The sequence below is a fragment of the Chrysoperla carnea genome, chromosome 4 (genome assembly GCF_905475395.1).
Source record: "Chrysoperla carnea chromosome 4, inChrCarn1.1, whole genome shotgun sequence".
Classification (NCBI taxonomy): domain Eukaryota; kingdom Metazoa; phylum Arthropoda; class Insecta; order Neuroptera; family Chrysopidae; genus Chrysoperla; species Chrysoperla carnea.
Window position 1 is genome coordinate 74,933,817 of NC_058340.1, and position 26,835 is coordinate 74,960,651.

Genomic DNA, 26,835 nt, shown 5'->3' on the forward strand with positions numbered 1-26,835 from the left:
TCAACTGCCAAAATAAATTTTGGGTCAACATACTTTTAGCTCGTAGGTGCTTTAATTTTTTTTAAAAAGCAAATCAATATATAATTTTCTCAATAAAATAATGGTTTTTAATTATAGAAATTTATTTCATTGATTATCATTCATGCACTTTGGAATTTTTTTATTATCTTATTTTTTTTAAATTGTGTACTTTTTATCTCTGGATAGAGTGACTTCAATTATTTACTTTAAACTACTCAATTTTCGAGATATTAAGTCTGAAAAAGTTTGAATTGAATATACAGGGTGGACCATTTTAATCAATAATGGCTAATAATATTTATTTTTTATGTTTTGTTCATAAGTTTGCATAGAATTTTAAACGTCAAGCCTTTCGGTTATATAATTAATGCTTATTTATGACACAATGACGTAAACTTTAAAGACAAATAATTTTGCCTAGTAATATTAATGTAAAGAGAATTGAAAAAAAATACACTCGAATTCGGACCTCTGGGATTCATGTCAAGCACTTTACAAATTTGGCTATACGAGCTATACTGAAGGTAAATTGGCCATCCTCTGAATTAAATCCTTTCCATTTTAAAGTTTATGTTCGTTCAATAACAATAAACCTTGTGTTTAACGAAGTCAAAAATATTGTGTTTAATCGGGAAATTTATCTACTGGTACATATTTATCCGGGAAACGACAAAGTAAAATAATTTGTTCGTAGGAGCGTCCAGGATGACACTGTATGTAGTAAGTTTTGTGTTTATAAAATATCATAAGTCTATGATAAAATATTTGTAAAGGACATATTATCGAGTCAGTGTACAAAACAACCTTTACTAAAGCATCGTCTACAATGAGCGTTTTATCGCTAGCTAGATATCATAAAAAACACTCAACCGTAATCCCGATATCAAATAATCCCGATTATTGAAGTTTTTTAAGTCAAAATTAATTTTTGTTTCCAATTTCGATAAAATTCAGTTTATTTTGGCCAAAATATTCCCAAAAAGCGTTAATTTGACAATTAAACAAGTAGTTTTTAAGATATCGGTAAAATCGGTGAATCAAGCTAAGCGATATATGGAAAACTCTCCATTCAATCGTCAAAAAAATTCGGAAATAAACATTTTTTGGAAATTTTTCCGATTTTTGGACCCATAAAAGAATTCCAAAAATCAAGGAAAATTTTATGTTTTTAATTTCGATAAAATTCAGTTTAATAGTAATTTCAAACCAAAAATTGGATTCGTTTCACGATTGAACGAATAGTTTCTGACATATCATCCATAAATCCATGCGAAGAGCGATTTCTCTGATCGATTTCAGAAAATATTTGTCTAATAGTCTAATGTAAATGACTTTTGAGTCCTAACTCACTGTAGAAAATCCAAAAGCAAAAGCAGAAAATTCTTTGGAGTCTGGATTTTTTTAATGTTAAAAATTACTAAAAAATTGGGAAATGTCAAGGAATTTTGGTAGAGAATTCTTAAGGCCATTCTACTCTAGGTCATTGGTAGCTAATAGGTAGGCATACAAGCATTATAAACTGTACTCTATGAAATGCATTGCATACACTGACAGTTTTTGAAGTAGTCGGCCATTAAAAAACACTACGTCACTGTACTGTACACTGTGTATTGGTATGCTTCTAAAAGTGGAAAAGGATAGTCTTATACCATTTTAGTAGCATTTATCTTTTTCTATATAAATTTTAGTGCATCACATCGAGGCACAAAGAACAATCTAAAATTGTTATACGGAAGGTACTGAGATATTAAAGTATGTTCACTCATACAATGTTTACTGGTTCAACTTCAGTGTACTGTGTACTGTCTTGTACGGTAGGTGTAGCCAAGCCATCATGTAGGTTAGTTCAAAATAAAACGTTCATTCATGTACTTTAAAATAAATTATTATAAACAATTTAATAAATAACACAAACTATTATATTTATTTTTAAATATTTATTAATTGTTTTTATTTTATTTTATTTATTTTTAAATAAAAATAAAAAAATTAAAGCTGCCTATGGTGCCAAAATAATACCACATTCTGTTGTACTCTAGTAGTGGATCTTGAGTCTGAAGCAATCAAAAAAACACTCCAAAAATATTACTAAAAAACATTTAGTGGGATTTCTTAGTGATTCATTTCAAGTGTAGTGTAATTTATTTATTGGTTTTTATATTTATTCAAAAAAAGTTTTAAATTGTGATGTTTGGTGGTGATAAAAAGTGCATGAATTGAATCTGGACCACAAGTTCTTACAAGTGATGATTAAAATTAACGATCAAATAAAATCCAAACATCTTAAGGTATTTTTTTTAAATTTTATTCAATTATTAATCATACGCTTTGTCGTGAATTGATGACTGACACTTGTGGCGCTTTCAAATTGACAGCTAATACTTCATAATTACAATATGTCATAAATTACATCATACCACTTTCATTTTAATTTTAATTACCTATTATTTAATTTATAAACATTTCCCACATAACTTTATTAAAATCATTGTCCTCCTATCAAACCTAAAACAGTAGAGTACAGAATGAAATTCTTTGCATATCTATTTGATGTATACAAAGGTTGAATTTTGGTATCTTGTTTTTATGTTATTGCTCGGATGCATTTTGTACCCAAAAATATGGAAAATTTCGTTGAAGAATAGTTGTAAACAAAATAAATAAGATCCGTTAACTGTGACAAAAGGTGAATGATTCATCCATCATATGAAAACAAGTTTGTTAATTTCATGAGGAACCTACAAAATTGGGGGTTTTGTAAATTTTACAAATTTTTATCTAAAAACCTTCGTTTTTAAAAAATAAACTAGCTAAAAGTATAACTTTGTAATGACTCGCGAATGGTATCATATAAAATAGATATTTCTAAAATAAAATTATACTTCAATTATTGACAAATATTTTTGATTTAATTGTTCCTCATAAAACGTTAATTTCTTTAAAACATCAGGTTGTAAACCAGGATCCATGTTATTATCCGCTGTGAAAATATTCAATTCATTTTTTATTTTAAATTTATGACAAATACAACAAAACCCATCTTTATTAATTTGTAAATCAAACCAACGACGATGACATACATTACATACTTCAAAATTCAAATTCTTTTCAGCAATCTCAAAATTTTCTTTAAAATTAATATCATTTTGATAAAGATATAATTCTTCTTGATCTTGTTTTCGTCGTTTCCAATGATAACGCATTAATGATCGATTTCGATCACGCTCTTTACGACTCGTCAACGTACGACGTCGTGGCATTTTATTGCTAAAATTACAATTTATTAATAAATAACTTTAAAATAATTATAATCACTATAATTAAAATTTTATCATTACTTGTATTAATATCACTTAAATTTTTAAGTTATTCTACTGTAGAACTGCAAAAATTAATTGTTTATGTTTTGTTATCACGTTTTTTGTATTTTCATTATGAAGTTGTTTAATACTTGAAAGAATCTACAGATGGCCACTCAATTAAAATTAATATTAAATGTAGCTAATTATATATTAGTATTAGATGTAGCTCATAGATGGTGTCACTGTCTCTGCATATACATAGATTGTATACATACATGTAATAAATAAAAAATACCGTTGTTTTTTATTATTTATTATTTATATAATTTTTTCTAAAAATAATGATTGATAACACATCTAGACATAAATATGGAACTACAACATTTCATTTCATGTCTAAATCTTTTGTATTTTTTTTGTAAAGTTTACCACCAAAAAGTTACATTTTAACCTCGCCTGATTAAAAATATTTTCAAATAACTTCCATTATAAATAAAGGATAAATTTAAAAATGATGAGTCAAATGTAATTTTGGTTTATTTGAAAAACTTGTTTTTTTGTATTCAGAACTCAAGGTGAATTGTTTGAGTGAAAATGTCAAATTTGTTGAGTAATTAATTTTAATTTTTATACAATTTATATTACAACTTTATTTAGGTACCTGTTTAATGTCATCATTATTTTAAAAAAATTATCTGTGATCCGATTAAAGGTCAGTGGCGTTACTTAAAAAATTGTGTGGGTTCTTATTATTTGTACAGTTCGATCCTTTTTTTTAACATATGCAAATTGTTTACATATTTTAAAGAATTTTTTTAGGTGCTAATAATAATAATGAAAGAACGAGAGGTGTCGTGGGCACCAGGTAGGAACTACCCTCCTATCGTTTTAAATTTTTTATTATTGGAAAACAAACACAATGAAAATTTTAATTAGCAAACACTAAAAACTTGACTACAGAGAGAGGTACGCAAATGATTTGAACAACCCAAAAAATGAAGACAGTGGCACACAGGTAAACATGGTATGCCTAGTGCCTTCTATGAATCCATGATCTATGTCATGCATCCATAAAGTTATCTAACTACTTAAAATAATATTTAAAATGTAAATTCATTTTAAATTGGCCATGAAATTAAATTGTTTTTAAGAATTGTGCCAAAACATTTTATATCAAATATTTTGTTTATATCATTTATTCACCTTCTGATACAAAGTCTTTGTATTCGTCCACATAAAAATAGAAATTTTTAACGGATTGGGGGTGCAAGGATCTGAGATACATAGTACTTTATATTTATTAATACTTGTAAACTTATTTTACATTTATTAAGCATTATTCTAAGAATATTCTGTTACAAAAATATTGAAAATTCAGCCGGTGGCAGTGGTGAGAACCGAGTCACATTAATGACATAGAGAAAAAAATACATGAATAAAATATAGATAAAAATAGCGCCCGAAGATTCAATTGTCTATAGCTCGGAAAAGATTTGTTGCTCCTAATGATTTCAAGTTTTCCGAGAATATTTCTTTTATAAGTTGTGGTATCAGAAGGCAAAAAATCGATTTTTAGAAGTCTACTTTAATTTACAAAAACAGAAAGTTAATTGTCTAGCAAGTTAAAAGTCATATTCACCATGACTTGATTTCTTGTAAACAAAATATTATAATTTCTTTGTAAATGCAATGCAATTTACAGTATACCATGTGTGTTTGTACCATCTAGGCATATACATATCTGTAGTATGACAGAATACATCCGTTTAGTAATGCATCTAAGCGAGAGGTATTATATACATGTATTGAACATTAGTTGGAAGACGCTTGGAGAGTGGGCTTTTTTAGTTACAGATAACTAGTAAGTATGCAACAAAACTCCCACTCTCTGCATGCATACAACAGAAGGCCTGTCGTATGGTATCTGTAGTCTTACAACATATGTATATAATACCTATCGCTTAGATGCATTACTAAACGGATGTATTCTGTCATACTACAGATATGTATATGCCTAGATGGTACAAACACACATGGTATATATAAAAAAACTCGTAAGACATTAGCTGCATAAATAAAGCGAATTAACTCGAATATACTTCGTTCTATGCATTTTGCATGAGACAGAGTGAGAAAGACAATGAGACCTCCTTCCATTTTCGTGACAACCTTAATATCCTGACTAGTTAGTTGTTGATTCGTATCCATACTTTTGATACACCTTGTAGTTATAGTTAATGAGATAACTAATAACGAATATAAAGTCTTGCACACACTAAGCTATGATCAAGTTGATTGTGTAATGATTTACAACGTTATGTTATTATTATTATTATATGATTAACATTAAAAGTTATGGATCGTTGCTGATTCAAAATAAATAAATATAAAATAGACATGAAATGACTTAAGTTGAATATACTTAACAATAAGTCTAGAGCCAAGTAAAGTATTTGACAACTATCGCAAAACGGTTGTTGAAAAAACGATTTTTTGTAATTCAGTTACAAAATTTCATAATTTTGACACTGATTGTAGTTACAAAATCCGTCATAATTTTTAAGCTACTTATCATAATTTGACAAATGAGATATCGTTGAAAGCGTTTTAAACGTCCGCTTACTATAGGCTATGTGACGTCAAATTGAATATGGCGCCCTCTAGAGGACATTGAGTCGTGAAATGAAGACCATTTAGAACAGATAATAAGAAAACGGTCCAAGAAATCACTCTCGAGATATGTGGAAGTGTATTTAAACAATTTTGTAAAACAACACGAAGGTAAATACGTTGAGGCAAAAACGAAACGTTTAGAGTCCCAGTAGAATGAATTAATTATTTTTTATATCACCTGAAAAAAGTCTTCAGTTATGAAAATTTTCGTATATTAAAAAGTTGTTAGGCAGGACCTTAGCAAGATAACTCTTTCCACAGCCGTTTTGAGTGCCAAACATAACACCTGGCTTTAGTACTATTAGTTCAGTTTAAGCTTCTGTAAGTTAGTTGTTCTTTAAAACGAATTTAATTTAGTTTAGGTAATCAACAAACCATATCATTCATTTATTTCACTTTAAAATATGGTTCAGAAAGTAGTACCACCTCACTGCTATAATGAATCAAAGTTGGAACGAAATCGATCATAAGTTAATTCTACCATTTCTTTTTTTTTTTTCTCGATCTTTACGAAATAAAATTTTAAAATATTTTTGACCTTTGATTTTTGAATTTTCCCTTGTAATAAGGTCTCAAAAGTCATAAAAATCTATTTAGCTTTAAAACAAATCTATTTTATGATATTATGTAAATTCTATCCAAGATATTTCGACTTTGGTATTTTAAACAATAAAAATGAAAAAATCTAATTTTGAAACATTCTGTGGTAAGAGATCGTTGGTTGTATGGAAAGTAGGTGTTTAGTAGTGACGTACAAATAACGATATTGAAAGTCCAGGATGTGAATGTAATAACAAAACACACATAGAACACACAACACACACAGGATATGTTGAACCAGAATTATTGCACTTATGTTGAGGTGAAGTAAAAGGAAATGAAAATTTTATAAATGAAAATATAATTTTAATTATAAATCAATTAAATTTTACATTTAGATAAATAAATAAAATAAACTTTTAAATATATTATAAAGCTTTTAAATATACATTCCACGCTAAAATTAAAACGCAATCAAATTTTAAATCGAAATTTCATTAAATCGTAACTTTACAAGCACTTACCGTATTTTAAGGTTTTTATACTCATTTGAAAACTTGAAGTCTCTATTTACAATTTTTCTCTTACAATTTTCGTTATCTTTTTAAAAATAACAACGTATTTTGTCTCCAAAAAAATTGCATAGCTAAAGGCTTTTAATTAATTAAGGTGATCTAAAATTATTCATGCATATAAAAAAAATTGAAGCCTCTACGATTTTTTTAACGAAGCTACGGTAAGAAAAATTGAAATCTTTTTTGAAGAAGGGTTTTTTTTACCATGCATATACAGTGTTGATTACGCAATCGTTTGTTTTTTTACATAATTTAGATAAAGAAAGATAGCCACTCTTACACACAAAGTAATAAGGATATCCTCTCACTTCCTCAAAGGATATAGTAGCAAACAAACACATACATAATATATTTTTTTACATTTAAACTTTTGTTCTATCTCTAACGGTTTACAAGATGAATCCTACGTTCCCAAGACTCAATTGATCCATGGTGCTCATTTACGAACTCGACCTCATTTTTTACGCTATAAAAATTTCAGCTTCATATATCTTTCTGTTTTGAGTTATCGCGTCGACTAATTCGGAGATTTTATGAACACCTACACCAAAATTTTTTTTTCGTAGCATTAATGTTTTTAAGCGTTACAAACTTGGGACTAAACTTTCATTTAAACGTGGTATAAAAACTTTCAAAATAAAATATAACAATTTTTTCAAAAATTCTTACACCAGTTGAATTGTATTAAATGAGTACACTGTAGAAAATTATAAAAAAGTACAGTGTATTCATTTAATAATTTCTATATTTTTAAGTTTCAATAAAATAATATTTTTAAAAATAAAAATAATATTTACTAATAAATAAACATAAAATTGATAAAATAATAAAAGTGTGTTGTGTTATGTTATATGTAAGTGGTTGTATGTTTTTAATTTTTTAGTTAATTCAATCAATTTTGAGTCATAATTTATTAATAAATTATAAAATAAAATAATGATAACATTTAAAAGTTTATACCTATGCCATTTATTTAAAATTATTTTATCATCATTAAAAATTAAAATATATGATTTATTTAAAAACATTATTTTTTTTATTTGAAAACTCTTTAAATAATACATTTTATACCATGCATATATGTAATATGCAAGGTATACTAAGTTTAATCCCAAGTTTGTAACACTTAAAAATATTGATGCTAAGCAAAAAGTTTTGGTATTGGGTTTTATCGCTAAGATGTCAGCGCCACGAGTACCAAAATATAAACCATTCTCGTTACAAACAGCTGATTATTTTAATGATGAAAGAGACAGAAGATATATGCTTTATTACACATTTTAATGTGCTGTCCTTTATTTGGCGTTCTGACAATAATTTTTTTTTCTATCACTAGATAGAGACTTTCTTAGCATTAAAATCCAATAGGTGTTCATAAAATCACCTAATTAGTCCATTTCCGGTTGTCTGTCTGTCTGCCGTCTGTCTGTTCGTCTGACATCACGATTACTCAAAAACGAAAAGAGAAATCAAGCTGAAATTTTTATAGCGTACTGAGGACGTAAAAAGTGAGGTCAATTTCGTAAATGAGCAATATAGGTCAATTTGATCTTGTAAACCGTTAGAGATAGAACAAAAGTTTAAATGTAAAAAATGTTCCTTATAAAAAAATAAACAACTTTTGTTTGAAGCATTTTTTCGTAATCATCACTGTTTACCCGTGAGAGCGCATATTATGCGCAAATTGTATAGTATGTAATTATGGGAATAGAGTCATCATTACTGTCTGTGCATGGTATTTCAACAATTAACTCAGTCAATTGTTTATTTTCACTTGTTAATTTTTATAAATTTATAAATTTGTAATGCTTTAATAACAAGCATATTTATTTTGGTATAAAAGATAACAAAAAAGTTGATTTTAAAAAATGCTAAATTTTGTATATTTATTTCTTGGGGTAACTGCGTTTGTTTTGTTCATTTTTATATTTATAATAATTTAAAAAATTTGAAATAAAATATTTAGAGATGTTTTAAGTAATGAGACCAACATCTGCTAATGACCACTAGGTACTCAATATTCATACTAACCCATACCATTACAGATAATAGTGTAGTGCAGTGTACAATAGACAGCTAATAACAGGTGTAAGACATAAAAATGTTACCTATTTTAAAAATAAATAAATAATTAAGAGCAAAATAAATACAAATAGATACAGAATACAAAAATCTTACATCTGTATTCATACTTATGTTAAGTTATGATTTAAGTATAGCTTTGAGTCACATCTTAAGTGTTATTGTCATGTTATTGTACATGTACATGTACAGTCATCTTAATAATGAATGACTCAAATAATATTTATAAATAAAAGTGTTAATTATAAATATTATTGCACGTGTAATCTAACTATAATAGTACAATGAAACTAAATATCTAAAAAGGAAAAATTGATACTGCTTTGCATTGAGGAGTCTTGGTCCGGGACTGGAGCACATAAGTGATAGTTAGTGAAAAACTGATATCACAGCTGAAAAGAATGACCAAAAATTAGTGGATTTCAAAAAAAATTCCAATAAGATGGGATCAAATTTGCATGTGTTATCAAAAAAATCGAATTTTTTAACTTTTTGACGATAACATACAAGATAGACATAGATATAACTTATAAAGTTTTAAAGGTCATAAAGTCACAATGGCTATTAATTTAATAAATCTAAAATAGAAGATATTGTCAAAAATTCTATAAAAAGCCTTTATTAATATTAAAAATACATTTTTGATAACTATCCAAATATTAAATAAATACAAGGTAATTCATTTTATTCGATTAGGCAGTTTTTTTCTAAAGTGTGTAATTGAAATTACTTGGTCACATTCATATATCCTTAAGAAATTCATTAAAAATTAAAATTCTAAATTTTTTGATTTTTTTTTTAATGAGAAAACTTTGATTCAAGTCCTGAGAAACAAATGATTCAAACAAAATATTCATAGTTTTAATTTGTTTACCAAAGGAAACGAATCTGCATAAAAGAATATGGGTTTTAATTAAAAAATCTATTATAAAATTCCTCCAAATGACTCAATTTCTGTCCGAACTACTCAATTATAATGGATCACCCCGTATATATTCAATATAATTGGACTGACGTCAACACAATTTACCATTACAGAGTATTAAAAATTGCATTGCACTGTAGGTGGTGTCACACCTACGAAATTAGAAAAATTGTTTAACGCAAAGTTGGGTTTTTAGCTTGTATCTAACAAAATATTCTTCTGAAGAGAAAAATTAATTATCGGTAAAGTATTTTGGAAAATTTAACTTTTTAAAATTTTATTACATTTTTTTCTATTTTCGAGTCCTTCTTCAAAATATAAAAGTGGAAACTTTTAAAAAAAAATTACCCAATATATAAGTAAGTCAATGTTTGATTATCTGCTTATAGTGGAACTATGAACGGAAGGAAGTAGTGGAACATCCTGTATTATATATGCTCATGCTTTTATTAGATAAAATTAAACTTACTAAATACTTGAAACTGATATTCTATCATTTTCACACTAGTCCGGGACACTATGTTCATTTTTGTCAAAAATAAGTTAACGATATTCGGGAGGTATTCCAAAAGCCGCAAAACGATTGAAAATTTATGATAATGTTTTTCAGTTAAAATATCAAAACTACTGTGAAAATTTTAAAACAATTCACTAAGTCATTTAAGGACGTTCATGCGTGTACCTGTTTTGCTATGTGCGTTCATAGGGAAACAGTATGTAAATTTTAAAGAATTTTAAATTAATAGAAAATAGAAAATTTTTCGGAAATTATATTTAAAGTTTAAATAATTATTAACTGGTAAAAATTTCAAGTATGGTTATCGATATAATTTTTGAAAAATATCGATTTATATTTTTCATTTAGTCCCATGTTAAAACTTACTTTTAGTCATTTTTTAAACTTTAAAAAAATTTAAATTAATTCGATAACAGGCTATTTTTCCTGTCTTAAATCATAGAAAATCATTTAAATTATCGCATTATCATATTGTTTTTTATTTCTCTACTAATATTGTTGACGCATGAACGTCCTTAAAAGTTATTATAATTTAAAAAAAACCATTAATTTTTTATGCCATTGTCTTGATATGGAAATTTGTTCATTCTATTACCATAAAAAAAGCTAACGAAGCGTTTCAAATTTTCCAATTTTATAATATGAAACTAATTTGGTACCATTTTATTAACCGACTTCAAACAAAACAGGAGGAGGTTATCAATTCGACTGTATTTTTTTTTTAATGTTTGTTACCTCAAAACTTTTGACTGGGTGAACCGATTTTGATAAATCTTTATCTATTTGAAAGCTAGTGCTTCCCGTGTGGTCCCATATCATTTTGGTCGAGTTCTGATAACGTTATCCATGAGAAAATCATAAAAGTCTTAAATTTGCATTAAGTATGCACGACAAGAGGATGAATAATTCAATATCACGCCAACCGATTTCGATGATTCTTTTTTTAGTGATAAATTAGTTAGTGCACTTCAGGTTCACTAAAAATCACAAAATAAAAAAAACTTAACAAAAAGAAAACCGTCTTCCAAAGAAAAATTTTTCCAAAACAAATTAAAATGCAATAAAAAGTAAAAAAATAACGATAATATAATGTAATTAAAATTATTGGTATTTTTGGAGTCGGTTTCAGCCAAGCTAATGTAGCAAACTGTTCTGTCAGAGTTGTTTCTTTGGCTGACACCTACTCCAAAAATACCAATAATTTTAACTACATTATATTATCGTTATTTTTTACTTTTTAGTGTATTTTAATTTGTTTTGGAAAAATTTTTTTTTTGAAGTCGGTTTTCTTTTTGTTAAAAGTTTTTTTTTTACATCAACTCACGTATTTTACTCAATAAATCAATTAGGTATACTCAAAGAGTTAATACATGCTACAAAACGTACATATTCCCTAATTGCTAGTTTTTATTAGTACTTTTGCCTCCGATTGTAGGACCCTCAGAAAGGCAACTTTGTAAAATGATAAATACATACTTGAAATTTATAATTATGATACCGAAATTTTTATGAGAAACAATTTTTGAAAATATATTTTTTTAATTATTCTGTTATAGTGGTACTTTTATCTTGAACACTTTGTATGCACTTCTTATATCTTTTTGTTTGCTTTATTGTTTGTGTTTTTTTGTGCAACAAACAAACTTCAACTTTATGTATGCTAAATAGAACTTATAGTGCCAGGGCTATGCATTAACGAATACTTTCTTTCCACTTATTATTTAGACAAGTTTTGTTTGTCTAAGCTTTTCGAAAAAAATGTCGGTGGAAAAATTTGTAGGCATCCCATATTTTAGTGTATATCTGTTTAAAGTTCTTTGAGAGACACTCAAGACCATTCTTGCTAAAATAGCTCCGGTACTATAAGCATTGCCTTATATTTACATAAGTCATAAAAAGCATTTCGTTGAGATGATTTTATTCCTTTGATGACATTTTGAACATTATTTTTATAAAAATAATGAGAGTAGACAACCTACGCCACACATAGCAACTCTTGCATCTCTCACCACTGACTTACCCTCTGAAAGCCTTCTTTATTTATCCATTCATTTTGTAATTAAAACTTGTATAATTGTGTTAATAATTATAATTTTTTATGTAAATTCATTATTTATACGGATGTAAACAATAATTAACAATAGAAAATGGGCCAAGTGCATTTAGTACACGTATAAAAGAGTTCCGTCATTTCGAAGTAGTTTACAAAAACCTATCACAAGACTCGCAAGTTGAAACCATCTACAAATTTTCAACTCTATTTATTATAGAGACAAAGACAGAGAGTTGAAAATGTTTCAAACAAAAGTTGTTTATTTTGGCATAAGAAACATTTTTTACATTTAAACTTTTGTTCTATCTCTAACGGTTTACAAGATAGATTCTACGGACCTAAAACTCAATTGACCTATGTTGCTCATTTATAAACTCAACCTAACTTTTTCCATCCCGAGCACGCTTAAAAAATTTCAGCTTGTTATCTCTTTTCGCTTTTGAGCTACCGTGATGACGGATGGTCAGACGGACGGACAACCGGAAATGAATTAATTTAATGATTTTATGAACACCTTTACCAAAATTTTGTTTGTTTTATCAATAAACGTTACAAACTTGGGACTAAAATTGATACACCTTGATATACAGAGATATCCCAAAAATATGGGAACCCCTGCAAATTTCAGCAGCTAAAAAACCCTTGCAGAGTCAGCAGGAAAAAAAGCTTAAAATGGAATGAGCTTAAAGGTCATGGTCAAAATCATATTTGCACGTAAAATATTCTGCTTTTTCCAAATTTGAAATAAAAAGTGGGGGTTCCCATTTGAAAAATCGATTTTTTTTCTTTTTTCAAGATTTGCAAGAGTTTCCATATTTTTGGGACACCATGTATATTTCATATATACAGGGTGTAAATTTAATTATGTTTGTTTTTGTTTCAGAAGCGAAACATAAAAGAGCATGCAGCAAGTGGAAGTTGTTTTTATTAGAAGATTCAATAAGTTGTCCATATGTTGGTCTAAAATTGATAACCAAGCAGTCACAACCACATCCATCAAACAAAATGTCATCTACACAAGCAATCAGTAATCCTGCTACAGATTTATACCGAAATGATGTTCATGTAAGTTATTCATAAAAAGCTTGAGAAGCTCTGAATCATCCTTGATATTTAAAAATTTTAAGCGCCTCCAGTCTTTAAAAATAGTCATGTGTAACTAATTCATAGAATTAATTATTTTCCTACTTTGAAGTACAATAACAGCTTGTCCTTTAAAAAAGTATTTTTTATTTAAATTTTTTAAAGAATAGGTACTAAAACAATGTTGAATTTATAAAATTTCATTGAAATCAATAATAATTGATTATTTGATTTGAATAAAATAATAGAAATATCTTTGAAGGATAAGATTTATGCAAATATTAAATAAAATCGAGATATTATCTTAAATTTTCAAAGGTTAGAATGAATAAATTAAATAAAAGATTAATTAGAGGTAATAAAACTAATAATATTGAATGTTTGTTTACAGGATTTAGAGTCAGCTCGCGCACGTGCAGCCCGTGTACATCGCTATAAAGAACAGCGTCGTCGTCAATTAGAATCACAATTTCATGACTTATCACCACAATCAACACCCACTACAGTCAACACTCACACAAATACAAATAGTTTAAGACGTCGTTATATAACCAGGTACGTTACATTACAAATTATCATTACACTACCACTTACCCGCCTGCTTTGCTGAGCAATATCAATTTTAAAAACAAATTGAAGACTATCGCGTTATAGTCTTCACGTCCATTTTCCTTCACTTATTTCGCTTTTTCGTTCAAAATTTCATGGGTTTTTTGGTGCTGAACCCTAATTTTTTTGAAAATAAAATACAGCCCATGTTACTCGATGATATGTACATTATTACAATTTTCGTAGGGATCTCTATTTTTTGCTAATTCAAGATAGTTAAAACCATAAAAAAAAATAATAATAGAGGGCATAATATTTTTAAGTCGCATTTCCTTCGAAAGCTAACGATTTCGATAGTCTTTTATGAGGATTAACTTTATAATTTAAAGTGTTATTCTATCTCTTACCTTTTAGGATCTAAATTAACAATTAAAGAAACCCGAAGAACTAGGTCCAACCTCAGTCAGAACATGATGTAACCCATAAAAATCTACTACATTTGATTAAGTTATTTTTTGATCGATTGACTACAAAACGAGCTATAGTCTACAAGACGAGCTTAGTCATAAAATTAGGTGAAAATGTTAAAAAATGCCGACTGTACAACAAAGAACCTAGCAATTAAATGTCAGAATTGATAATTTTATAATTTCAATTTCTCGATTCAAGAAGCGTTTGTTTGAATTGTAAATATTTGATAATGAATCAATATCTGACCACTTCCTTAAAATAACCAAATTAAATTGATAAGATAATCAAGTATGAACATATCTGATGTGGTCTCATTTCTTTTATAAGTATGAATACGCTTATCAATTGTATTCAATTTTATTATTATCATTAAAAATAAAATCAAAGAAAGTTTGGAAAATTGTTTGTATATTTTCACTCCAAATAAATTTATATAAAAGTAAAATTATTTTAAGATAATAAATATTATAAATTATCAAACAGGTGCGTATTAAAAAAAACAAGTGAAAACAAACAATTGACTGAGTTAATTGTTGAAATACCATGCATAGTCAGTGTTGATTTCTTTATCACATAACACATACAAACATGTGACACATACATAACTAATAAAGTATAGTACATATGTAAATGACTTTATAGGTTTCTGCATTACCGACCGACATTTAGTGTATAGTTTGTGCACATATTATAAAATTTCCGCCTAATTGGCGCCCTCACGGGTAAACAGTGATGTTTACGAAAAAATGTTTCAAACAAAAGTTGTTTAATTTTTGATAAGGAACATTTTTTACATTTAAAATTTTGTTCTATCTCTAACGGTTTACAAGATGGGTCCTACGGACCCAAGACCCAATTGTCCTATGATGCTCATTTACGAACTTGACCTCACTTTTTACGTCCTGAGTACGCTGTAAAAAATCAGCTCGATATCTTTTTTCGTTTTTGAGTTATCGTGACGACAGACAAACGGACGGACGGACAACCGGAAATGGACTAATTAGGCGATTCTATGAACACCTATGACAAAATTTTGTTCCTAGCATCATTATTTTTAAGCGTTACAAACTTGGGATTAAACTTAATATACTATGTATATTTCATATATGCATGGTATAAAAAACGTTTTAGTAAAGTTGTTTGGAAACGTTCAGAATGTTAAAGAATCACTTATCGATCTTTTGGAAGTTAAATCACTCAATTTTTCGATGGTATCATTGAGAAACATTTGTACAGAAAACTTAAAACAATGTAAAGGTAGACCATTTTTATACCATGCATATATGTAATATACAAGGTATACTAAGTTTAGTCCCAAGTTTGTAACGCTTAAAAATATTGATGCTACGAACAAAATTTTGGTATAGGTGTTCATAAAATCACCTAATTAGCCCATTTCCGGTTGTCCGTCCGTCCGTCTGTGTGCACGATAACGAAAGAAAGATATCAAGCGGAAATTTTTACAGCGTAATCAGGACGTAAAAATTGAGGTCGAGCTCGTAAATCATCACTGTTTACCCGTGAGGGCGCAAATTAGGCGTAACTTGTATAGTATGTATTATATAAATTGTACAGTATGTGCAATGTGATAGAGTAATGAACACTATTTATGCATGGTATTTCAACAATTAACTCAGTTAATTGTTTGTTTTCACTTGTAATATATTATGACTTATAGCTCGTTTTGTAATTAACCAATCAAAAAATAACTTTAACAAAAGTTGCAGACTTTGATGGGGGGCATCATATTCTACCCTCTATCTCCCCTTGTCACATTAAGCATTACCCTTATTTTACCCTCTCTCTCTCTCTTTGAGTTTTTTCGAAAAGACTGAGTTTTCAAATGAACATGATGACGTCATATTTGATTTATCATTCTGGAAGAACACAACAGGAAATTTGTAAAAAACAAAAATACTTAAGTACAGCATGTTCAAGGTAGTATACAAGCTCAACGGTGCCGTATATTTGTAGGAAAAAATATTTTATTGTTTAATAATTATTATTATCAAGTGGTCGTAGTGTCCGACAAATTTCCTGCTGCGTTTTTTCAGAACAATAACTCAAATATGACGTCATGGTGCTCATTTGCAGTTTTTTCAAAAAAAAATCGTAGAGGAAAGTTTGGTAGACTCGCCAAAAGGAAGCCACTCACGAAGTATCAAATATGTATTTATCATTTCAAAAAAACCGTGGTGTCCCGCGGCTTAAGATGTTTGTAATCAGTTTCTACGCTACTGATAAATTTCATTTGTTTTCATAAGTTTTCACTTTGTTGAAGGTCGCACAAGAACATACCAACAACAAGTACAAGTAATGATGCAGGACTACTTACAACAACAACTACATCAACAGTTACAGCACTAAGTGGTGCTGGTGATGGTGATAGTGACAATGTAAATGATTTAATAACAAGAACATCAAAACTTAATAATAGTAGTACTACTGGTAGTGAGTCAACAATGACAGCATCATCAACAGTACTTGGAGCTGCACCAGGTGGTGTTGGTGTTGTACGTACAACACGCACATCTAGATTACGTACAAATAATAATTTACAACTTAATGTTGATAATGTTCAACAAAGATTATCACCAGATACCATCACCAACAGCAGTCAGACTCAAATTCAACTTAAGTCATCATCCACAGAGGTGAGTTCAATTTTAAGTTTAAATTATTTATTGAGTGTGCTTTGAAGTTTATTTTACCTTCGATTCAAACAGCATTTGAGTCACTTAGATTTTGCGATTTAAAGCCTGTTGATTTTTTTCTTTGGTAATGTTTGAAGGAAGGTCTACGTGCTCAGGAATCATCCAAGGGGACATGGGGAGCAAAATTTTGTTTATCATGTTATTTCTAAATGTGATATTCACTATTTTCCAATAAATTAATTCTGCGATGTACAGAAAACAACTTTTCCAAAACTTTGTGCGCACCGACCTCTACATCGCGATGTATATTGAGCGAGGTTAAACCGTTTATCCGATCTTCAGACATTGTCGATCTAGGATATGTTTTAAGATGACGCGAAGTTAGAAATGAGCGTTCATTCGTCGCTGGTCATTATTAAAACTGCACAAAACGCGAAGCATTTGGTAGACATTTGAAAACGCATTGCAGCATCGAGTGCTTCGAGTGAATTTTTGACTTCGTCGACTCAGATGTCACGGAAGTTCTTGTACAAAATTGAAGGGTAATCGGTAAAAATATTCCTGGGAAAAATAGATCCGAAACCCAGAAAAAATTTATTCGGAAAAAATAGACCCAGAAAAGTAGATCCGGAAAAAAAGACTTGGGAAAATAGATCCGGAAACTAGCCAATGGAAATGCGTTTCATAAATGTCTGCATTTACAGGACTTTATTTTCAGTTCAAATCTATATGGAGAGATGCTCAATGGGGGGGGGGGGTATCCTGTCGATTGAAATTGAATGTTTTGAATTAAATTAAATGAATGTGAATCTGATTCTCAACAGATGTGATTCCAAGACCTTATAAGGTATTAAAACTAAGGTACCAATAAATGAATAAAATAATTCAGGTTACTTTGTCATTGTAACTCAATTCAATTGAACTGATAGACCTTTGAAGGCTAACAAACAGAATTATGGTTTTTTTTGTGTGTTTTTAATACCAAAAATAAAAACAATTGTTTTTAATTGTAAATAGTAATTAACACAAATAATTAATTGTAAGGATAACTTGTTCTTTATTTATCAATATTTATATTTGTTTTGCTTCTGTTTTCAACTCAAAAATCATATCTACAGAGTGTCATCCTCTTAGACTAGGAGTCACCCTCTTAGACTTCAAATGGGAAACAGGGACATTCCAGGAAATTGTGAAGTCGACGAGCTTGCCAGAAATTGGACGATGCTGCCGGACACAAGCATCAATAAATACCCGGGAGTTCCATTTGCGAACTGCAAGTTACTCCTGAAAGAGGATATTCGGAAAAAGGCCAATCTTAGATGGAGGGAAGAACGTATACTCAATGTCAGAAAAAATGCTCGTTTTAAAACATTCTAAGTGTTACTATTATAATATAACATATGATGAGTACGCTTAGAATGTTTTAACTATGGCATTTTTTCTGACAGTGTGTATACTTGTGGTACTACAAGACAGATATGATCTGAGTACAATCGCAGGCGTTCCGAAGTTCTCATATCTCTCACTTCCAAGGGCCTCTGTTCGCAAAGTTGTTGCGGCTATCACAGGACACTGGCTGGACGGCAAGCATGCTGAACGCTTAGGCCTGGCAGTGTATCACGACTACAGCAGGAGCTGCCACAGTGGTGACGAGGAGGAGACAATGTCCCATCTTCTCTGTCACTGCCCAGCTCTTGTCATGAGGAGATGGACTTACTTGAGCCAGCCTCTCTTTGACGACCTCTCCGACCTAAAGTCAGTCGACGTCAAAGCCCTCCTACTGTTCTTAAACAACTCCAAATGGTTCATGGAGTAGTGGCCGAGGATGGGCCAACCCATTTACGGTATCACAACGGACCCTATGGTCTAAGAGTGCCCCACCCCAGGACAGCCACTCTAACCTAACCTAACCTAGCCTAGCAGTGCCAATCTTTGCCATTCATAATATCGAACCGAAGATTCCGTAGCAAAGCTGTGGGATTCATTTCAAGCTCGGAAAATTTACAAAATAAGCTTCAAATCCCTGCTAAATCATATCCAAAATAGATTCGTAATAATTTGACAATGTTTTCTTTTTTTTATAGAAAAATTCTTTGATTAATTCACGATTATCAAATGGATCATCATCAGATCATCAAGAGTCAAATAGTACAACATTAGTGACATCACCTAGACGTAGTAATTCATTACGATCAACAACAATTGGACGAACAACTTCAACAACATCAACATTGTTATCATCAGTTGGAATTGATAAAGATAAAAGTTCTAAACGTAAATCTAATCTAAATCGTTCATTAAATGCTGAACAAGTGCCTTCAAATAATTATCATGGTAAGTAGATCTAAGAACTTTATAATCATACTATATTTATTACTTGACTAGGAGTATTCTTGAATTTTGAATAAGTTCTACTTCCATTCCGAGGATATATAAACTAAGGCCTTGGAGAGTTTATCAATGCTTCGAGGAACTAAATAGCCTGGCACTAAAATATTCAGTCAGGCTGATCCGGGGTACTGGGTCACTCTGACGTTAAAGGGAATGAAACTTTCATTCCCATAGGAAAGAGACAACTCCTTGATTATTGGTATTAGATCATAGTTGAGAAGGGAGGTGAAACTCTTGACAGGACACTGTCGATTGAACTGCCATCTTCATAACATGGGGATCTCTGTTGATCAAATTTGTAGGGCCTGTATAGAGGATGATCAAACCTCCTTACATATTTTCTGCACCTGCAGAAACTTCCAGGGCCTGAGGATTGCTCCCAATTCTTAGATCCATGATGAAACTGTTGGTTTTCTGCTTTGCTTCTTTCCTCGACATATTCCTATAGTTTCACCTTACCCGAAGACGTCTCCTTCGGGTGATAGATTGTTCCCAAGGAGGCCACAGAGAAACCCCTTGGTCTAGGTGCTAGGGAATCATTTGGGACACTCCTTTTATGTATTATTAAGTCCTACGAGTCCATAGCAATTCTTTAATGAGAAATATTTTGTACGTTAAATTAGATGTAGAAACGGTATCACAACGGACCCTATGGTCTAAGTGTGTCCCACCCCAGGAGAGCCACTCTAACCTAACCTAACCTAGATGTAGAAAAATGTTTCAGATGAAAATCTGTTGGACTCAATGGAGCCATTTTATATTATCCTTGAATTTTTTTGACTTTCAGATTTACTAACCCTAGCGCTTTTGATGAAATTTTGAGAAAAAGTCGCGTTTAAACCACTTAAAGTCCGTCAATACTTCTACTAGTTTTTTCTAACTCCTATAAAACATTTCTCATTAAATAAATGGGACTTACTATTTAATATAAATAAAACTACACTTCAGTTTCTGGAAGAACTATTCTGTTCTGTGTATCAAAAACATATATTCTTAGAATATTCTATGTTCTAAAAAATTAAATTTTAAAAGAAAACTTTTCTAAGTAGAACAAAATTATTTTTACGTTTAAAACAGTTTCATAGAAATATTATTTTTATTTAAACTAGAAAAAAAAATCACTTAATAAAATTGTATAAAAATTAGGATACAGTAGCATTTTATTTAAAGATATAAAGATGTTTGTTTTTAAATATGTGATTTAAGGACATATGCAAGGATGGAATAATACTAGGAACTAGGAAGTTCAATAAAACTTTATACTTAAATTTTTTGATTAACAAAATTTCCAAAAATCACAAAAAATTCCTAGGTCATCGGGCTTTTTATTATTATTTTATCGTTCAAAGTTTTGAGCCAGCTTCTCTTTGACGACCTCTCCGACCTAAAGTCAGTCAACGTCAAAGCCCTCCTGCTGTTCTTAAACAGCTCCAAATGGTTCATGGAGTAGTGGCCGGGGATGGGCCAACCCATTTACGGTATCACAACGGACCCTCTGGTCTAAGTATGTCCCACCCCAGGACAGCCACTCTAACCTAACCTAACCTATCGTTCAAAGTTGGCTGAAAAATGATGAATCATATAGATTATCCTTTTCAATTGGATATTTCTATATCAAAAAAACTAGAGAGTGTGATAAAAAGACTATCGAAAATATTTAGACAATCTTGTAGTTTATAATAATACCATAAAAATATAAGGTTGTCGTTGATATCAAAACAAAATTTTAATTTAATTATGAGTTCATCGAAGATCCATCATTTGATGAACAGAGACGACTATATTAATTGTCGACGAGTATTGATGATTGAGGAGCGATATCTATATTATCAAATTTATAAGCATCACTTGCACACAATATTTTATAAGCCAAAAATAACTAATTTCTTCACTACAAAGCATCTATTTGGTTTATATGTACCGTGCAATAAACCAAAACTCCTTTAGAAGCTTTCAGTGTCAGATATAGAATGTTTGGTAGAGTTTTTCGTTTTCATATGAAAATTATTTTATCCAATGATTGGAACGTTTGCAGACTTTTTGAACACTCGGTAAATAAAACACTTGTTATGGTATGGTATGCCGTATGATACAGTATGATACTGGTCGTGGTAACAGCTCTATCGTTACTATATCTATATATGTAGTTTTGTTTTCTAGGTTATTCCCTAACTGGGAATACATTTTCACAAGTTGATTACAATGTTATGTTTTATACAGCACAGTATATGTATGTATACATATAATGTTTTGTTTTGTCAAGGTGCATGTGTAATGTAGTCTACATTATATAAATAACCTTAACCTTTTATTTAAGGTAGTATGGGTCGTCGTTAACAGACCATAATTTTTTTCAAAATTTTAAAAAGCTACCCTGCGAAGCGGGTAGTTCACAGTAAGTAGGACTAAATACCTTGTTTTTATACTATGTATATGACATATACATAGTATATTAAGTTTAGTCCCAAGTGTGTAACTACGAAAAAATTTTTGGCTTAGGTGTTCATAGAATCACCTAATTAGTCCATTTCCGTATGTCTGTCTCTCGTCTTTCGTCTGTCCATCTGTCATCACGATTACTCAAAAACGAAAAGAGATATCAAGCTGAAATTAGCGTGCTGAGGACGTAAAAAGTGAGGTCGAGTTCGTAAATGAGCAACATAGGTCAATTGGGTCTTGGGTCCGTAGGACCCATCTTGTAAACCGTTAGAGATAGAACAAATGTTTAAATGTAAAAAATGTTCCTTATAAAAAAATAAACAACTTTTGTTTGAAACATTTTCTTGTAAACATCACTGTTTGTCCACGAGGGCGCTAATTAGGTGAAAATTTTGTAGTATGTATTTATATGGGAATATCAGTTGTGTGTCATGTGTGTGTGGCTATTTAAGAGTGGAAATCTTTCTTTATTTACATGACGTTCAAAAAACAAACGATTGCGTCATCAAAACTGTCTATACATGGTATTTCAACAATTAACTCAGTCAATTGTTTGTTTTCACTTGTTTTATTCTGTTACTGATATTGGGTATTGCTTCTATTGTAAAAGTAATATCATTTATATAGTTTTGTATGATTTAAACTTTCATAATTTGATATTAAAATTAAAATGATATCCTTCCTTTGCTGTAGCTCGTGTCCTTTGTGTATAATAATTTTATTTTTAATAGTAGGTATGTGAGATGAGATGAAATGAACATGAACATGAACATGAACTAGCTACATTACTGGTTCTTCATCACTAACTCTCTTCAATAATATATCATTTTTAATGATCCTATCAAAAACAAGCATAACCTAAGTAGTTAAATTCGATAATAAATAAATGATATCAAAAATTCAACATTCTCCTTTTGTGTTCGACATTCATATGTTGCAACCAAAAACATATACAATAAGGACATGAAACTTCCTATACCGAGCTATAAGTGCCCGTGACTGAACTATTACCTTCACAGCATGGGGATCTCTAATGATTCCACTTGTAGAGCCTGTATGTAGGATGGCGAGCCCTGAGAAATCTGCAGGGCGTTAGATTCAGAATCTTCGGGTCCGAAACCTTGGATCCATCTATCTTAGGAGAGATCCCGGCAGAGAAGCAGTGAGCTTTTTGTTTAGCGTCTGACCTCGACGACGAGTTTCATTCGATTTTAATAGCGCTTCATACTTGAAGACGTCTCGTCTTCTGGTGGAAGTTCGTTCTCAAGAAAGGCGTAGAGGACTCTTGATCTAGGTGCTAGGGACTCACTTGGGGTACCCCTCTTTTGTTTTATTTTATTTTATTGGACAATTCTGTATAAAATATATAAACAAGAATTTAAAAAATTATTATTTACAAAATAAATACTGTTTTTTTAATAATACGGTGGTAAACTTGGAAAATCACCACATCTTGGAATATCTTGGGGTGCTGTAGGTATATCTACAATATCTTCACCCACTTTTATTACCATGGCCATACCTTTTGCAGAGTGCAGCGATAAATGGCAATGAAAGAACCAATAACCTGAATAAATTTTAATGTTTATTTTATTTTTAAATATTATTCTTTATTCTTCTCTAATCTAGAACCGAGATCTAGCGCCATAAGAAGCGAATTTAGCAACTTCATACATATCATTTATGTAAAACTAGCATGACACCCGCTAGTTTCGATGGGCAAATTTCATTTTAAAAGTAAAGACTATCGTCTTATAGCCTTCACCTCTCTTGTTCTCATTTAACCCCCCCCCCCTCCATAACTCTCAAAATACTTCTTTGCTTTTAAAATAGAAATTTTTCGGCGAAGCTGTTGGGTAACTGTCAGTTTCTTTATAAAATATAGCCTATGTGTTTTATTCAGATGTACTTTAAAAAATTATTTATATGGCGGTAGCTCTGTTGTGCACTAAACGAATATTATTACAAATTAGCAAAACCTACCTGGATTATTGGCTACGAATCGCAAAATAACAAAACCTAGACTTGGAACTGTAATAGTATCTTTATATGGTACTTTTTCAAGTTTTTTTGGAATTTTCCCAGCTAAATTTAATTCTCGAATATGTTCCGTGGATATATTTGTTCCAATGCTTTCCATTGCAACTACCTGGAAGTGATTACCATGTAAATGCACTGGATGATCACCAACTGGGAATGTATCTAAAATTTAAAAAAAATTAATCATTTTGCAAAATTTAAAGTTAATTTTAAGCAAAAAAATTTCTAGTCTTACCTATCGCGACCAAAACTATTTCTACTAAATCGCCTTTTTTAATTGTTTGCGTGTATGGGCATGTACAAAAGTTATCAATGCAATTATAATGTTTTAATTTTGGACTACAACTGATATCCGTACTATTCCATTGGGTTAACAATGGCGATTTAGGATAAGCAAATGTTAGATTATTAATTTGTGGATAGTTTGAGCGTTGAGATACTGAAAATAAAAATTGTTTTATTAATAAAGTATATAAAGCAGATATAAGCTTGTAGGATTGTCAATATTTTCATTACATATACATTAAGTGAGTCATTCACTGGCGAGCCCGCTCGACCAACCTGGACGTCTAACTAATATATAAAAAATTATACATATTAGTCAGTCTCCACAGTTATGAATTTAATACCAACAGTGCTTGTATATCTGACGAACTGAATGCAACCGAAATTACGACTCGGTTTGACCACACATTCACGAGTGGGCTCGACTTACAATGAATGCTGGGAAAAATCGTAAAACCTTCTAAAGAGTTACCCTAAAGAAGAAACTTACTGAAAGCATTCATTTTAAATTCTAAATAAATAGTTATATCAGGTGTTCCATTAATATTTCGAGTTGGTTTAGGACTTTCAAGTTCCGTAAACATAATGATATCATTTTCAGGGTAAGATGTATGGGCTAACTCCATAGGATTTAAAAGCTGAAAAGTAAAAGATATATTAGTAACATTGTTTATGGGAGAAAAATTAACTTTAAAATAGTGACCTACTTTTCCTGGTCTACCGGATTCGTTATATGCGGGTACGTCCCCTTTTGGTACCTCTAATTCACTTTTTTTATATTTCAAAATTGCTTGTTGGTTTATTTTTCCATCTTCACATCTGTGACCAACACCACGGACTCGTATCCAATATGTTCCAATTGGGGCATTTGCGTTTAATACAAAATCGTATCGTTCTCCAGCATTTCCAATGAAAGATTCAACTGTTTAAAAATATATATTTAATAATTTTATAATACGCTTGAATTTTTTTTGCGGGATACCCGTTAAAAAATTACAAGAAATCGAAAAAAAATTTTTACCTCCAATTTCGATAAAACTCAGTATATTAATAATTTTGACCCAAAAAGTACAAAAATCGAGTACGTTTGATGACTGATCGAATAGTTTTTGAGATACAGGCTTAAATCGATCCAAATATTGCGATCCTGCAATAACTCTTCATCCAATCATTAAATTAACCTGATTTTTATACTTTTTGGGTCAAAATTACCCCATCCACCGAGTTTCATCAAATTCCAAAACAAAAATTTTTTTGCGATTTTGTCGATTTTTTCAAAGGGGTACCCCTTAAAAAAAATTTCAAAAAATCGAAAAAAAAATTTTTATCTCCAATTTCGATAAAACTAAGTATAAGGTAATTTTGACCCAAAAAGTATAAAAATCGGGTACGTTTGATGACTGGTTGAATAGTTTTTGAGATACACGCTAAAATCGACCCAAATATTGCGATATCTCAAAAACTCTGCATCCAATCATTAAATTAACCAGATTTTTACACTTTTTAGATCAAAATTACCCCATCCACCGGGTTTCATCAAATTAAAAACACATGAGTTTGCGGGCTTTGTTATTGTAAGATAATTATAAAATACTACTCGGTAATTTAAATGATAAACACACTCACCTTCAACAGGATTAAATTCACCACTGTCACTGCCAATCATTGTAAGATTGTGATTATCAATGGATACTTGAACTGGACAGTAAATGATACTGTTAAAAATTGTACGAAATCTATATCGTTTACCCTTGAACAAATATGAATGAAAATTTATTTAATTCCAAAATTCTAGTTTATTGATTGATTGATTGATTTGTTGATTAAGAAAAAATGTCTTAATTATCTAATTTTTTTCTAAGTAATTTATTTGATCGTATAATCCTTAGTACGCATTATAAATTTTTTAAAATATGATGAGTTCGCAAAATTATTTTCAGTAATTAAAAAGAAATTATAAATATTTTGAAAAGTTTTAAAGTCTACCTGTTCAACTTCGAAAACAGCACGCGGTGTTTTATAGTTTTTACAATCTTTAGTATAAACTTCCTTTTCTGATTTACCGTTAATTATAATATCGTATGGAGGTATTCCTGTTTTGGCAAAATCTTGCATTGCAAATATTTCACCTACGGGACGATCAAACCAATGCCAGAAAATCATTGTATGTTCTGGTAAATCTAAATCGTATAATTCGGGCTTATTAAAATCTTCTGGTGTTCTCACAATGTAATG

General features: G+C 30.1%; 1 protein-coding gene across 3 annotated transcripts in view; it reads left to right on the forward strand.

The window, feature by feature from the left end:
* The first annotated feature begins 2,156 nt into the window (after positions 1-2,156).
* LOC123298480 (serine-rich adhesin for platelets-like) overlaps positions 2,157-26,835 on the forward strand; it is a 64,711-nt gene continuing 40,032 nt past the window's right edge. For 2 of the 3 annotated variants that reach the window (XM_044880490.1, XM_044880491.1), the window contains exons 1-5: positions 2,162-2,309; positions 13,572-13,753; positions 14,163-14,326; positions 17,073-17,445; positions 19,530-19,779. In XM_044880490.1, the coding sequence (XP_044736425.1) occupies positions 13,694-13,753; positions 14,163-14,326; positions 17,073-17,445; positions 19,530-19,779 (847 nt within the window). In that variant the 5' untranslated portion in view covers positions 2,162-2,309; positions 13,572-13,693. Of the gene's footprint in view, positions 2,310-13,571; positions 13,754-14,162; positions 14,327-17,072; positions 17,446-19,529; positions 19,780-26,835 lie in introns of all 3 variants that reach the window. The other variant, XR_006535276.1, reaches the window with a different exon arrangement.